The 14,406-nt window shown below is 41.8% G+C and overlaps 1 protein-coding gene across 1 annotated transcript in view; it reads left to right on the forward strand.

Moving 5' to 3' along the window:
- Positions 1-9,217, forward strand: part of SPOCK1 (SPARC (osteonectin), cwcv and kazal like domains proteoglycan 1) — a 268,898-nt gene extending 259,681 nt beyond the window's left edge. The window contains exons 10-11 of the mRNA XM_085073585.1: positions 3,498-3,635; positions 4,646-9,217. Coding sequence (XP_084929711.1) covers positions 3,498-3,635; positions 4,646-4,836 — 329 coding nt within the window. The 3' untranslated portion in view covers positions 4,837-9,217. The remainder of the gene's footprint in view (positions 1-3,497; positions 3,636-4,645) is intronic.
- Positions 9,218-14,406: the final 5,189 nt, after the last annotated feature.

Here is a 14,406-nt window from a genome sequence, read left to right on the forward strand (position 1 = left end):
AGAATGGTCCCTCAGCACAAATAATTTCTAGTCAAATGTATTAAATAAAAAAAAAAAAAAACCCAAGAAGAATGAAAGTGGTGAAGCTCAACAAATCACGGTGTCAGGCACAGGTTGTTCCACAAGCTAGAAAATTATAATATAAAGAGGAACTCTTTGCTTCACCTACCCTGAAAGTCTTCCTGCATAATGACACCTGTCTAGGAGATTTTAATTTGATATCAGAGCTATTTATACAGCAGAAAACATTGTCTTTTCTCTACACTGACTGAAAAATCATTCAAATGGAAGCCCAAACATACACGTGACTGTAGCAATGGTAAAGATGGAAAAGAGAGATGAATATTTTCAGAGAAACTAAACTTTAATTATTCTCTTTTCTCCTCTGACCCTGGCATAGAGAGCACAGCACTTACAGTTTGCGCAATAGCATGAAGAATGTTTTTGTTAACTTGTATCCATTGATAAAAATGATGACTTTTGATATTTTCTTCTCTATATATTTTTCAAAACACATGACAGTTGCAACAAAGTACTTCAAAGCCATTGCCATTAGATATGTTGAATTTGGAGGCTTTCAAATGAAGTCTTGCATCCCAGGAGACTGAATTAAAAAGTAAACAGCACTATTCATCTTTTCCTACCAGATTTATCTAGAGTACAATTAACTGCAGAGACTGTACTTTTAGAGCACACAACTGTGCAGCCTGATAATGCTTCTCCCACATCACTAAAGTAATAAATTTCTGCTCCCATCACTATTTTCTCATGTATCAACCCTGTGGATTCAGCTAATATAATAGCTAATACCAGGAGCTGTGTGCTGGCTAGCACTTAATTCTGTCAGGCTTTTACCTGTGTGCTTCATTATCTTTAGTATATAATTATTCTCCTCATGTTCTCTAAGGAAGGGGAGTATTATATAGATAAGGAAATGATGCCAAAAAAAGAGGTATAGGTCTGGGTCCATAAAGAGGATTCAGATGCAACAGTGCCGTTCAGGTTTGTATGGAATAATTAAATCCTTTATAGAACAAAGGGAGATGGGGAGGCAGCATTCAGTAGCCTGAGGCAGTTGGGTGGGGAGGACTCACATTTTGTGGTGTCCAGGCTTTGGGGATTCACCATCTGTGCAAGAACCTCTGGAGAGGAAAGCTCCAGATGTTCTGTGCTGCCAAACCCAGCAAATGGGCTGTCTAGGTGCCATGCTCCAGGATAGCAGAGCTTGCAGCCAGCTGATTTCTAATGGAGACAAGCTGATTTGTGTACAGTTTACAGGGAGAATCATCACATTGTACAACACTTGTTCCCAGCGACTCTCTATCCTCTCCAAATTATCACCTGCACCTGACACATTGGAGAGGACATGCTGTATCTTCCCTCTGATGGTTGGCAAATACTGGGGCATAACTATGCATAGCTAAATATTTAAAGCTCCAGTGTTACATACAAATTGGCACGAATTTCCCACGCAGAAGGAAAAGTACCTTCCACTCTTCACTGTGACCCAAAGTGTGAATCTATTCCACACACAGTTATGTTGGCAGAGAGCCTGGGCCATAATTTATTTTTAAATCCTTTAAAGCTTTTATAGGCCGTGTGGAACATTTTCATGCCTTACAAGAAACACTGAAACTATGCAAAAAGCCTGTTTCAAAGAAGGGAAAGGTTGCATTGCCCAAGGAAAAGAGAAAGCATGAGACAGTTTAAAATGCAGAAGCTGTTCTCTGCTCACCCTATAATGCCCCTGAGGTTCCCTCTTCGATCCTCCCCTGGAGCCAGATGCTCATCAGATATAAAAGGGCAGCTCTAGTGACATGGGTACAGCTATGCTGATTTACACCAGCTCAAAGTCAGCACCTGGGCACTTTGCCCAAGGTTGTGTATAGTCTGATAAACACCTGGAGTGCTTATCAGAGAGAGGACATGAGCATAAATATGAAAAAAAATCCCTTTCCTGCACGCATCACAACACTTTCCTAATCAATATTGAAATAAAGATTTGAACAGAGCATTAATTGACAAAAACCTGCAAATACATACATTTGTTATTAGAACTATTGTCTGATAAATAGTGAAAATGAGTCTTTGATACTCTTTAGCATGCCTACATTTGTACATGAACATAATGGTGGTACTTATTAGCAAACCTGCTGTAAGATCGTGCTCTGACATTATTTACAATACTCTCACTCATGGATGTGATCTCCAAAGCTAATCTGATCTGATCTGCTCTGATCTGATCTGACACACAAAGATTTCTGCAGATGTTCAAAGGTTTTTCTTCTCAAGTTCCAGACTTGCATGAGCAGCAGTCAAACATTAGACAAGATCTGCAGAGCAATGAGTTTGGAAATTCAGATTCTCTTTGTGTAGCTCTCTGTGTGCATGAGACTGACTGACTTCTGCTTTTATGTCTTTTATATCAGAAATCTCATGGCATTTGGGCAGCACCTTCTCATTCATTTTTTCCAGTGAGAAATGTAGTGGAAGTGGCCTCTTTGACACATGTACTGTCTGAATAGATGCTACACATGGAACTAGTTAAAAAACTTTACTGAATCACCAGTAAATCACTGGTATCTTTGACAGAGGAGAAAAACACTTTCTCAAAAATCATTTGAGACAAGAAATTTGGGGGCAAGGGTGTGCTTACGCCGTGTTTCAGATTGAAGCAATTGACAAAGACGGGAAAAATGAATGTACTGACCTCCAGTGGGAATAAAGCTAACTCATCTCGAAGGACAAGAGGGCTTTTCATATTGAAGTACATTTGCTGTATCTGCTGAAAATGGTGGGAACAATAACACATGTTTCTCCTGAGAGTTTCCCTGTCTGCAGAAGCCAGAATTGAGCCACCGACTACAAGGCTGAACTATATGGGTTTTATTGTGAGACAAATCTTGGGCTTCAAATCCAAAGACTTACTGATTCAAATCCTGTTGTCCCTCCCTATAAATCCTGTGCATTATTTCTTCTTTTATTCATGGGAACTCTCAGTAAGTCAGGGGATGTGCCTGAGATTAGTATGAATAGCAAGCAGATGGCAGATACCTTCCAGGGATAATTACAGTGTTGTGGAAAGACTCATATGATAAACACTGAAGGAGTGCAAATGGAAGGGAAATGCAGAACTAATGAAGTTGGGGTAATAATCCAGTTGGGAAGAAAAGTTTAAAACCAGGAGTTAAATGTGAAGAGGCTCTGTGGGAATATCAATCATTCAGGGACAGGCTGAACATCTCTCTGGGACTGTATGATACCCTCCTCCATGGGCTGGATATGCACAAATATTTATACACTGTGACCAGGGTGTCTGAAAAGGGTTTAACCCGATACAATTTCTTCCCCCTTTCAGGCAACAGGTAATCACATGTATTTCCTTGCCAATGTTGTCAAGATCCTCATGTATATAAGTGCTAAGTTCATAATACCCTCTGTCTGTATTTGTTCCTGCAGAGGATTGCATTACTGAGCACACCTTATATTTTATTCAGGTGCTTTCATCCCCCGGTGCAATGAAGAAGGTTATTACAAAGCCACTCAGTGCCATGGCAGCACGGGGCAGTGCTGGTGTGTTGATAAGTATGGGAATGAGATAGCTGGCTCCAGAAAGCAAGGGACAGTCAGCTGTGGTGAGTAAAGTGTGCTTTCCTCAGACATGGAGAGAATTAACACTGCTGTAAGCCCTGCCATTGCTGTACCACCGAGTATGATAACAGAAGGGATGGCAGGGAAACACAAGTACCAAAGTGCTCCTCTATTTTCCCATTCAGACTACAAACAGGGCCCTCACTGGTCCTTTGGACAGCAGGGGTGCAGCACAAGACAGCAGGCAATAACCACTGTCAAGATATTTTTGCTACCAACCTGGAAACTGCAGTTAATGATATTAAAATCAAGGGTCTGGGCTTGCTGTGCACAGTTATTAAATATATCATTCTGTATAGTCTGGAATTCACATTTATTTATTGGGACTTCATGGATAATGTCTTTCTAGACAAGGGAAGGCCTAAATGTGTAAAATTGTATACATTAGCAACCAAGCCTAGTAACATTGTTGACAGGACAATATTATATAGGTAAGTGAAATCACCAATTAGCTGTTGTGCCTAAACAAGGAAGATTTCACCTACATTCCTCCCTTCAGGGATGGCTGTGAGTGCAGCTTTCTTTTTTTGATAAGGAACAGAGACCTAGAAGGTCCAAGATGCCCAGAATCACATTACAGATCTTGGGCTCAATAGCTACAAGTGCAGAGTGAGGTTTATGCACTCCAATAAAATCAAGTTTTGGAATATTTTTAGCCTGGTTTACAGAACCATGATGAAATTAAACTATTTACAAAGGAGTAATGATTTTCTGGTCTGCATGCACATGATCTGGAACTCTCCAGTCATGTCTCTAGGAGAAAGACAATGCCTAAGGGATGTTTTTATGCAAGTAAATTTTTCAGAGTCAATTGATATATATTTATCCCAGTTCAGAATGAAAATTGCAATTTAAAGTTTGTTTCATGTATAGCTGAACCAAAGAATTTTAAAAGTAACATTGCAAATGACAGTGGTTAACATGACAAGGGTAGTGATGAAAGTGGAATTTGGTGTTTGGTGAGGAAATAACCTTTCCTGCTCACCTGTTTCAGAAGAAGAGCAAGAAACCTCAGGGGATTTCGGCAGTGGTGGATCTGTTGTATTGCTGGATGATTTGGAAGAGGAACCTGAAGCAACAAAAAAAGACAAAGAAGGGAAACTGAAGATTCACGTAAGAGCAGCTAATGAAGATGATGAAGATGAAGACGATGATAAGGATGATGAAATTGGTTATATATGGTAGTGCCCATCATAATGAGGACTCATGTTTTGCACAATATTGCAACTCACATCATATCTCTGCAATTGTATCTGAGAGTACCTGGCACAAAGATTCCCTCTCTACTGAGTTTAATTTTGTAAAGTCAATTTAATTTGGATGACAACTTTTTTTCCAGCAAGGACTGTTTGGAATACAGCTTTTGTTCAGTTGGTTTGGGGGATTTTTGTTCCATCCACAGGGGCAATGAGTTTTGTTTCAAAACCATTTTGTGTCTTAATCCTCACTTGCACCACTTACAAAATACATCCTGAGAAAGAATCCTGGAAGGGAATCAACAAACCAATACAAAGGCTTAGAAGCCCCTCTCACTTTAGAGAATTTGTGTCATAAATTGTTACCTGGATCATATCAGAAACAGTTTGTTCTTTCATGAAGAAGTAAAAGTAGGTGCCTCATTTTCTAGTCCATATTTATAATGTCCCAGTAAAGAGCAAGTCTCTTTGGACAGTGGCTGCCCAGTACCAGGGGGTTAATCCAGAAGGAAACCCACTGGCAGGACTTTCTCTTCCTTACACTCTCTGAGTCTGTTGGACTCTAAGTCCAACAGGCTTAGTCCAGCTCACACTGAATGCAAAACTCCCACCAGGGCACAGATCAGCTCTCGACACTCTTTATTTGATAAAGGAACATGGCCTTGATCCTAAGAGGTGCTGAGAACCTGCAGCTGTCATGGACCAAACCCTACAGGCAGGGAACAGAGTCCATCTGCCTTTCAGAGTGTTTAAGGGAGGAGTATTATGTGAATATTTAGCATCATAACCACCTCCAGAGCTGTTCCTCAGCTTCTGTCTGAGCTCGTTTGCACTGAGGTTCACTAACAACACACAGGCAGCCTCTGCTTCCAGCTCACACACTACAGATCAGTTCCCCATTTAGCAACCCTTCCTTCCAAAGGTATAATGCTGTCAAAGACGTGAACCCTCAAAAGTAACTGTGATTTCTTTAATGTAAAGAGGCCTGTTTAAAAAAGCAGCTTTAGGTGGTGATATTTCAAAAGCATAACCCCTTTGCTCAGTGTGACACGCTGCACACTTGTAATACACACTCCTAAAAAAGAATAATATAAAAATCCAATCTGTGATTCCCTCGATACCTCTGATATAGTCAAAGCTCTGGTATCACAGCATATTGCCATTAAATTATTTGCAGAGTCCTTTCCCATGGCAGTTCTCGGATACAGTAATGTGCTGTGGTGACCTTTTATTATTTTTGCTGTTTTCTGAAGCAGTAAGAGGAACCTTAACCCCACTCTTGCATTAGGATGCAGGTGTAAGTATTTTAGCAGTGCCTGTGGTTGGCCAGTGAGTTATTTTGCAGAATGAAAAATGTTTTTCTTATACCAAAAACTAATTAGATAAGTTTGGGGTTTTTTCTGAGTTAGTGGTGGATATAGAAGTGGAGACAGCATCAAGTCACATCATGGTTGACTACATAATCACTTGAAAGCTGGAAAATAGCACACAGGTTGGCAGAAGTCAGTTTTTTAGGTACATTGGCCTGAGGATGTTGGCTCTCAGCCCTCTCCAAAGTCAGTGCCCACCTGGCAGCCCGCTGGGTAGGACCTGTGCTTTCAGACATGATCAGAAGTGGAATTCCTTTCAGGTACCATGTGCTGCAGGGGCTCAGTTGTTTTCTCCTCTTTCATTTCCTATTTATCCAGATCAATGACCTGAGAACAAAGAGCAAGCCTGCATAATCACTATTAATGCAGAAGGATATGTAAAAACATGAGGAATTTGTTGTTTCACACCCCTGCATCCTCCCAAAAATCTGCCTTCACAGTCATTTGCAAAAGGCCTGCAATCTGCCCTGCCTCAAATAAATCCCTTTGGTTTTCCCATAGCTTTAGAAAAATGTATTTAATTATCATTGTCCATGAGCTGCACAGCACACAGGCACACACACACATACACACTTTTTCTGCTTGCTTTTCACAGAAATCCTGCCAGCTTGCAAGAGCAGCAGATAAACCAGCATTTCTGTGTCCCTAAATATGATTTTGTGAGAAGCAATTGAAGAGAATCAGGAGGTTCCTCCTCAAACGTCCTGCCTAGTTTTCCTCTGGTATTTTCTTAATTAACCCCACACTCTCTGGGTCTGGCTCTGCTGTCCTGTGCAGAACCTGCCTGAGGCACAGAGCTGCTGTTTTACTCTGACATAAATCTGAGCTCCACAATCAGCAGATTATGCTTATCCTCCTGACTAGACTCATTCTCCACATAGAGCTAGGAGGGTTTTTGGCAGTCCTGTGCCCTCCACAACAGCTTATCCTGGACTCTGCCTTACATGAAAGGTCACAGAGCAAATCCCTTCTCCTGCCCAGCACCTCCACAGGGTAAAGGCTGTCAATCCAAGCCCTTGCAGGCAGTACCAGGTCTAAGGCTGCAGCAGGCTGTGTCACATGTAAACATGCAAGATGGTTAAATTTAAAGCTGTTAAATAAGCCTTTAAAAGTGAATGTGAACATCTTTCAGTTTACATGCACAGACATGGCACCACCATCCACTGGTGATCTCCAGGCTGTGATCTTTCACATGCAATGCTTCCAAATCAGAGCTGAAGGGTTTGTTTCTAGCTATAAACCTGTTAGTGTCTCCCAGACTCAGCAGCTCAAACATGGGGTGGGTCCCAGTGAAACAGCTCCATGCCCAGCACAGCCTGGCCAGAGGGCAGCTGCCTTGGCTGGCTCAGGTGGCCTTTGGTGGCACTTCTCCCTGCACCCAGAGACACACACAAGCACACAGCTGATCCCACCTGCTGGCCTGGATTCAGGCAGATCCCCTTCCAGGTGACCATTCAGTCACCTGTCTGACCTGTGCAAGGAATGTGCCATTTTCTGGACTGGGGCAGTGGTGTGGCTGCAGGGGAGCAATGCCCAGCCCTGGGGCTCCCAGCCTGGCAGCAGCAGGGCTGTGGAGCTTGGAAGGGCAGCTCACACTCTGGATTGCTTGGAGAGAAAGTTCCCAAATCCTGCAAAGCTCTTTAGCAAAGCCCATTTGTGATCCACTGGCATCCTCCAGTGGTGGGGGATCTGCAGCCTATATATATACATATGGATATCTCTGGGTGTCTGTATATATACATTTATGCACACATATGTGTGTGCATACATGTGTGTGTCCAGTTTGGGGAGATGCATTAAGAAAATCTATTTAATGAAATAGTGATAAAGAAACCAGCAATTCTACCAAGAACCAGTACTCTTCCAGATCAAGCTCCTTCCATTCTTCATGCTTTGTAAAAGATTTAATTTGCTTCCAACCAAATTTAATTCAATTCCTTTCTTTTTCTCTTTCTTTTTCCTTTTATTTTGTTTTTTACAAAGCAGGACTTACTTCCCGTCTGAATCAAGTCACTGACCTTCCAAACATTTTCTCATTGTGAAAAATGGAATCAGAGTTGTCCCGTTCTTTTAGAGACACAAACCAAATGGAATCAGAGTTGTCCCATTCTTTTAGAGACACAAACCAATTTTTAATCTCATTTTCTTTTCATATTACAGACTATGAGATACTGTTAGGCATTGCTTTGTGTTTCTTTTAACTACTGTAGTTAAATCAAAATGTTGAGTTCAGATTTCAGCACAGCTGGTTTTTTTGGGTCATTACTGGCCTTTGCTGTGAACACAAAGAATCCTCTTCATTTTCTTTGCCTTTTTTTTAAGCTATTCTGTGCTATTATTATTTTAAACCGTTTGAAGTGTTTATTTAATATTTATTCTACAGTTTATATTGAAAATGTAAAGTTTATATTTAAAACAACACTGTTTGTTAGTGAATGCTTCTCTTTGCCTCTCCAGCCTAGTCTGTTAGTCTCAGTGTACATTTCTGGCATGGGAATATTTTGATATTAGGAGTTTTGTAGCCTTTTCTCCCTCAAGCAGCAACTGACGTAGCTCTAAGGTCACCACCTGACCCAGACCAGCAGGTCACTCAAGCTTAGCTTCCTCCATTTGTTGGCTTCTCTCGCAGTCCCTCCTGTCCCCATCCTTCCATCCACAGACTGCTTTGTACAGTTACTACACATCAAAAAGCCCTTTCTACAGTAGGTGGGTTTTGGTCTTTTTATACTTTTCTCAATGCTGTTGATGTCTGTTACTGTTCAATGTGTAGATCTGTAAGGAGAGATCCAAATATTACGTGTTTCAGTTCGATGTCCCTACTGTAGATGGATGTAGACTATCATAGTAAGTAGAACTGCATAGTAAATTCTGAATGCTTTTTCCATAAGGAGTTAAGTGGAATGTGAGCATTTTGCTACCTTTGGTTAACTGTAAATGCTTAACTGTAGTCTGAAATAGTTGCATTTTTGTCTGTCTCAATAAATTTTAATTTGTCTGCGACTCCTTATTGCCTGTCCTGAATTTTATTAAACTTAGGGGATCAAAAATATTGCACTACCTTGAGTCAGCATTTAATCATACATGGAAATAGATGCTCCTTTATATTTGCTTCATAACTTATGCCTCTGTTCAATGCCAGCTGTAACCTGTGGAGCTAATGTAAGGTCTCCAGAAAGCTCTATTTTAGAAGCAGAAATGAAACCAAACTGAATGGAATAACTGTACCAAAATCAGAATTTTTCATAGTTATATTAAAATTTATTTTTAAGGAACTAGCAAGGACAGAGGGGGAAGCTTTCATTTTTATTTCCTCCCCAGATTGCAAATTGTCATGTTTTTCTGCCTCTTCTGAAGGCATCCAGGGCAATTCCACAAACACAGCCACATGCTGCAGTGGCCATTATCTACACGATAAATGAAGGCAAAATTACATTAAATACAATTGGTGGGAAGCCATCCTCATTTAGAAATACCTGTGTTTGTGTCTCTATAATTAAATCAGGGCTCCTCTTTAATATTATTAACTAATTTAAACAGCCAACATTATTGCAGTGCTAATTACAGAGTTTAAAACATTATTTCATCGCCTTCTCTCTGTATGTGGAATATTAAAAGTACCAGATGAAAACAGGAAACCTCTTTACAGACATTTGCACAATTATCTCATCAGGTATGCACTGATAATATATCTGTCCATACACCATTGGCTGAGTTGGGTCATCAAGGGTCAGAACCTGCCTGAAGTTTCAGTTCAGTCACCTGCATTTCATTAGTTTATTTTTACTCTGGGTACCAGAAATCACTTCCAGTATATTGCCTTACCTGACTCTGAGAACAACTGGGTTTTCCCTTTCCCAGACCACTCCGAGACTCTTTGAAGTGTTTGATCTTCTGTGCTGAAGTGTCTCAGCTGTTCCAGATAGTGCTGTGTGTGGCACTGAGCACTGGGAGCAAAGCAAAAGAAATCTGTAGCTTGAAGGTGTGTGAGTTGCAAATGAGATTTTACTTGTCAGAAAGGGTTGATGATTGTAGTTCTCTCTTTTTTTTTTCATATTCCTTCCAGTTTTCAAATTGCAGGCACCTTGCAAGCTTTGTTTTGTATTACACATGCATTGCTATACACACACACAACTCCTTTATATTTACAAATGTGTGTGTGTGTATATATTTATATATACACAGTATTTATGAGAATATACACACATAATATTATTATCACCTAGACTGAGAAGTGCTAGTCAAAGTTAAAAACTGCCAAAGTGGTTTGGAGGAGCAAGGAAGAGCTCACATTGTGCCCAGGGGCAGGAAACTGCCAGATCCCCCCATTATCACCTTCATGCTTCAGCCATTGCTGCCTTTAGCCCCCCCTGGGGGTGGGATATTCACTGGAATTTTGGGATTTCCACTTCTGGGAATTCCTTCCATGCCTCATAGAAGGTTCAGCCTTTATCACCCACACTTTGCTACTCCCTCCTGTAAAAACCTGTACTGGGCTTAATGCTGTCCTGTGGTTTCATACATTAGAACACTCACAGTAGATTATTATATCCCACGTGTCATGTCATGATAAGCTGCATTGACTTACATTTAGCTTTTCCATGATTCTGTTCACCATTTTCAGAGGAAAATCTTGGACTAATTTCCATGAACTCCCTGCCAGGAAATACAGCCTTTACTTCCCTACTGACTGAAGGTTGTCTGTGGCTGAAATGTTGCTCCAGTAATAATAGAAGGTCATTTGGGGTTTAAGGTAAAATGATAAGAGGGAAAATGCTTACCTGGAGGACAGTGGAGTCTATCCACACCCAAATGTTGTACTTTGCATCCTCAGTAAAATCAGCCAGGCTGGGCAATACTGGGGGCTGATACCTCTGCATGGAAAGGAGCACTCAGGACAAAGTTACAAAAAATGGCCTTTATTCGCTGTTTTCCAACACATAAATATTTTCCTTATCTTACTAATGTTATTTTGCAAATGAATATACCTTTTGGATTGTTCTGTGAAACCTCTGATGTGAGGTGCATGCATGAACTTACACACACACACACAATCTTTCTCTTTCTCTCTTTTATATCCTCCCTTACAAAATTTTCTGCTGAACTCCCCAGCAGCTATAAAACAGTAGCATCACAGCCTTCACTGATAATTAGTTTCATTTTTCCTTAAATACTGACAGTCAGAGGGTGAGATATTAAAAAAGAAAAATCATGTCACAACAGCTTTGCACACTGTACAGCTTTTTGAATAGATTAAAAAGAGGCAGAGAGCTATTAATAAGCTTTTGACTTTCTGAGCACTCCCATTTTTGGAATCAGACCAAGTCTTTAAGAGGGGCTGAGGAGGCAGAGTGAAGAGATGATTTCGTGTAGTCTTGGAAGGAGAAAGGAAACAGTGAAACCAACAGATTTAAGTAAGGTGTGAATAAGGGGCACAGATCCCCTGAGCACGGACAGAGCACTTCTTCTAGGACTAAGCCTAGTTTTTCCCAGTGGAAAATTCCCTGCAGCAGCACAGGATGAGCCCATGAAAACCCAGAAACTGCAGAGGCTGGTTCCTGCTACAGGCTGGACAATGTCTAGTAACTGCTTGAGCTGAATCCCTGAAAACAAGGCTTAAAACACACAAACCACACAGTGGCACTCTGGGAGGAAGGGGAGAGCAAGGCCAGAAGCAAATCCTGATGTTGCAGCAGTCTGTCAGCCCAGCAGTGAGGGAGAGGTGTGTAAAGGCTCTGATGTGAGCACTCAGTGGCTCTGCAGCCACCCTCCCAACTGCAGCTGTGCAGGAAACCTTCTGACAGCAGCCTCAGCAAGAAATACAGTCTCTGGCAGCCACTGCTCTGGAGTATCAGCTTCTTCCACATATCGCTATAAATTCCTGCAATTCCACACTAAAGGCTTGGAGAGAGAGTTTGTAAAGAAAACTTAAAATGCAGGGTCTTTGCCAGGTAGTAACTGCCTTTTCTCATCTATAGTTACTCAATAAAAATCATTGCTGGAGCATGACTCTACTTCCATTCCCAGCCAATACATTTGCAATCTGGCCCTTGAACATGGGAAAATCGACCCCGGAGCATATTGCTAAAGGAAAGGTCCATAAGCACGTTGGTTTAAGCTTTGGAAACACATTATCTCTAAAATTATTTGTAGGGCTTGAGAGACTTGCACGTTTAACACTGATTTTTGTGTATTGAGTATCACAAATCTGGTTAATGCAAATATATTCGAGTAAGAGTCTGTGTAAGTAGAAGCCCAGACACAGTTTTGCTCCATCACAGATGTATCAATTTATCATACCTGGCAAAGAATTGACCCAAATAACTACTAGCCTACAGTAAAATGAAATAAAACAGAGACTGTAACAAGATGTAGGTTTTCACAGATTAATGTAGGCTATTGGAATAGCCTGGGTTACAAGGGGCTGTTACAGCAGATCAATATTCTCATTGCTTTTGGTACAGGTCACGTAGAAATCCAACACCTGCAGTGAGCTTTGGAGGTTGTTAGAGACCCCAAAGCTGCAGCTCAGCCCTGCAGCTCTTCTGGTCTGGTGAGAGGAGCTGGGAGGCACAAAAACAATAAACACATCTGCTGAACACCTCCCCTGTCATGTAGAGCACCAGCCAGCTTGGAGAGGTGGGCACTGAGCAGTTACACAGAAGGAATTACCACAGATTTGTTTTGGCAGGCAGGAGAGCCCAATTTGGCTCAGCTGGCTGTAGTGGTGGAGACAAACATCAGGCTGGTTGTTAAACTACCCAGAATAACTCCACGAGCCTCTCAGAGCAGGGCTGTCATCCCATCTGGTCTCCAGCCCAGTTTCCATCCTCTGTTGGAATCATTCTCTCCAACTGATTCTTCTGCAGGATTTGGGGGTTTTTTTCTTTTTTTTTTTTAATTTTGTCCTCAAGCTTGTGTGTTAATTAAGTCTCAACAAAGAGCTGTATCACTGTAGAACAGGATATCGGATTGCTCATCTGTTTTACATAATTGATTAATTAATTACCTTGCTAATTGAGTCTCATTAAATCCTCAGCTCGACTGGAGCAAGGGTATGTCCCAAACCATTGTTTGTAGGGCTACATTAAAATCAGGGCATTTTGGCTGCTCCATCTCCCCTGGACCCTGCAATGCAAGTCATGGCACAGCATTAACCCAACAGGGCTCCTGGGCCGTTGGGAGATGCAGAATTACCAGATGAGATTTACTTTCACCCAAAATTGCAATCCTTCTGCCCGTTTTTCCTTCCTACACACCCTGCAGAAACTCTGTCTGTGTGAACTCCAGGGCTGCCACTCTCCTGCTTTGCTCCACCAGCCCCACTCCATTGCCCCAAAGGCTGCAGCCCCACAGCCCATTGTGACATTTTCTACCCCTTTTGGGGAAGGTGAGTGCCAGCATGGCTATAGTGGAAAATGGCAAAGCAAACTCCCCTGCACTACCCAAAAACTGCACTGTGAGCTCTTCTCAAAGGCACTGCCTACAACACACTGTGACCTACATCTTTTCTTGGGAGCCATCACAGCTGAAATAAGGCATAACATGATGGATTCTCTGCTATTAAATGGAAATGGACTTTCCATGGAAATAACCACTGACAATCCTTTGCATTTTAATGTAATTTCTTTTCTTCTTATTACCCCTAGACGTAGCACATGATGTATTTTTACCACATGGTAGTGTCTGCAAGCCAGCAGCAAGGTGGAGGTTGCAACGTTTGCATTACACACTGCTCCTCAGGGTGCTTTCCAAACGAGCTTCAATCTGAGGGAGCAGCAAATACTTTCCTTTAGATCCATCCACTAACAAAATTTTAATTCCAGCCCTAACCCACTTTCATTTAATATGGCTTAAACCCACAGCAACAGGGGCTGCTCAGCCTGCAGAAGTGAAGGCTATGGGGAGAATCTTGCAGTGCCTAAAGGGCCCCAAGAGAGTTGGAAAGGGACTTTGAACAAGGGCCTGGAGTGACAGGACAAGGGGGAATGGCTTCAAACTGGGAGAGGGCAGGGTTGGATTAGGTATTGGGAGGAAATTCTTCCCTGGCACAGGGTGACCAGAGAAGCTGTGGCTGCTCCTGCATCCCTGGAAGTGTCCAAGGCCAGGTTGGACAGGGATCCCAGCACCCTGGGATAGAGGAAGGTGTCCCTGCCCATGGCAGGGTGGAACTGGATGATCCTTATGGTCTC

This window comes from Lichenostomus cassidix, chromosome 13 (assembly GCF_008360975.1).
Source record: "Lichenostomus cassidix isolate B80296 chromosome 13, HeHo_3.0, whole genome shotgun sequence".
In the NCBI taxonomy this organism is placed as follows: domain Eukaryota; kingdom Metazoa; phylum Chordata; class Aves; order Passeriformes; family Meliphagidae; genus Lichenostomus; species Lichenostomus cassidix.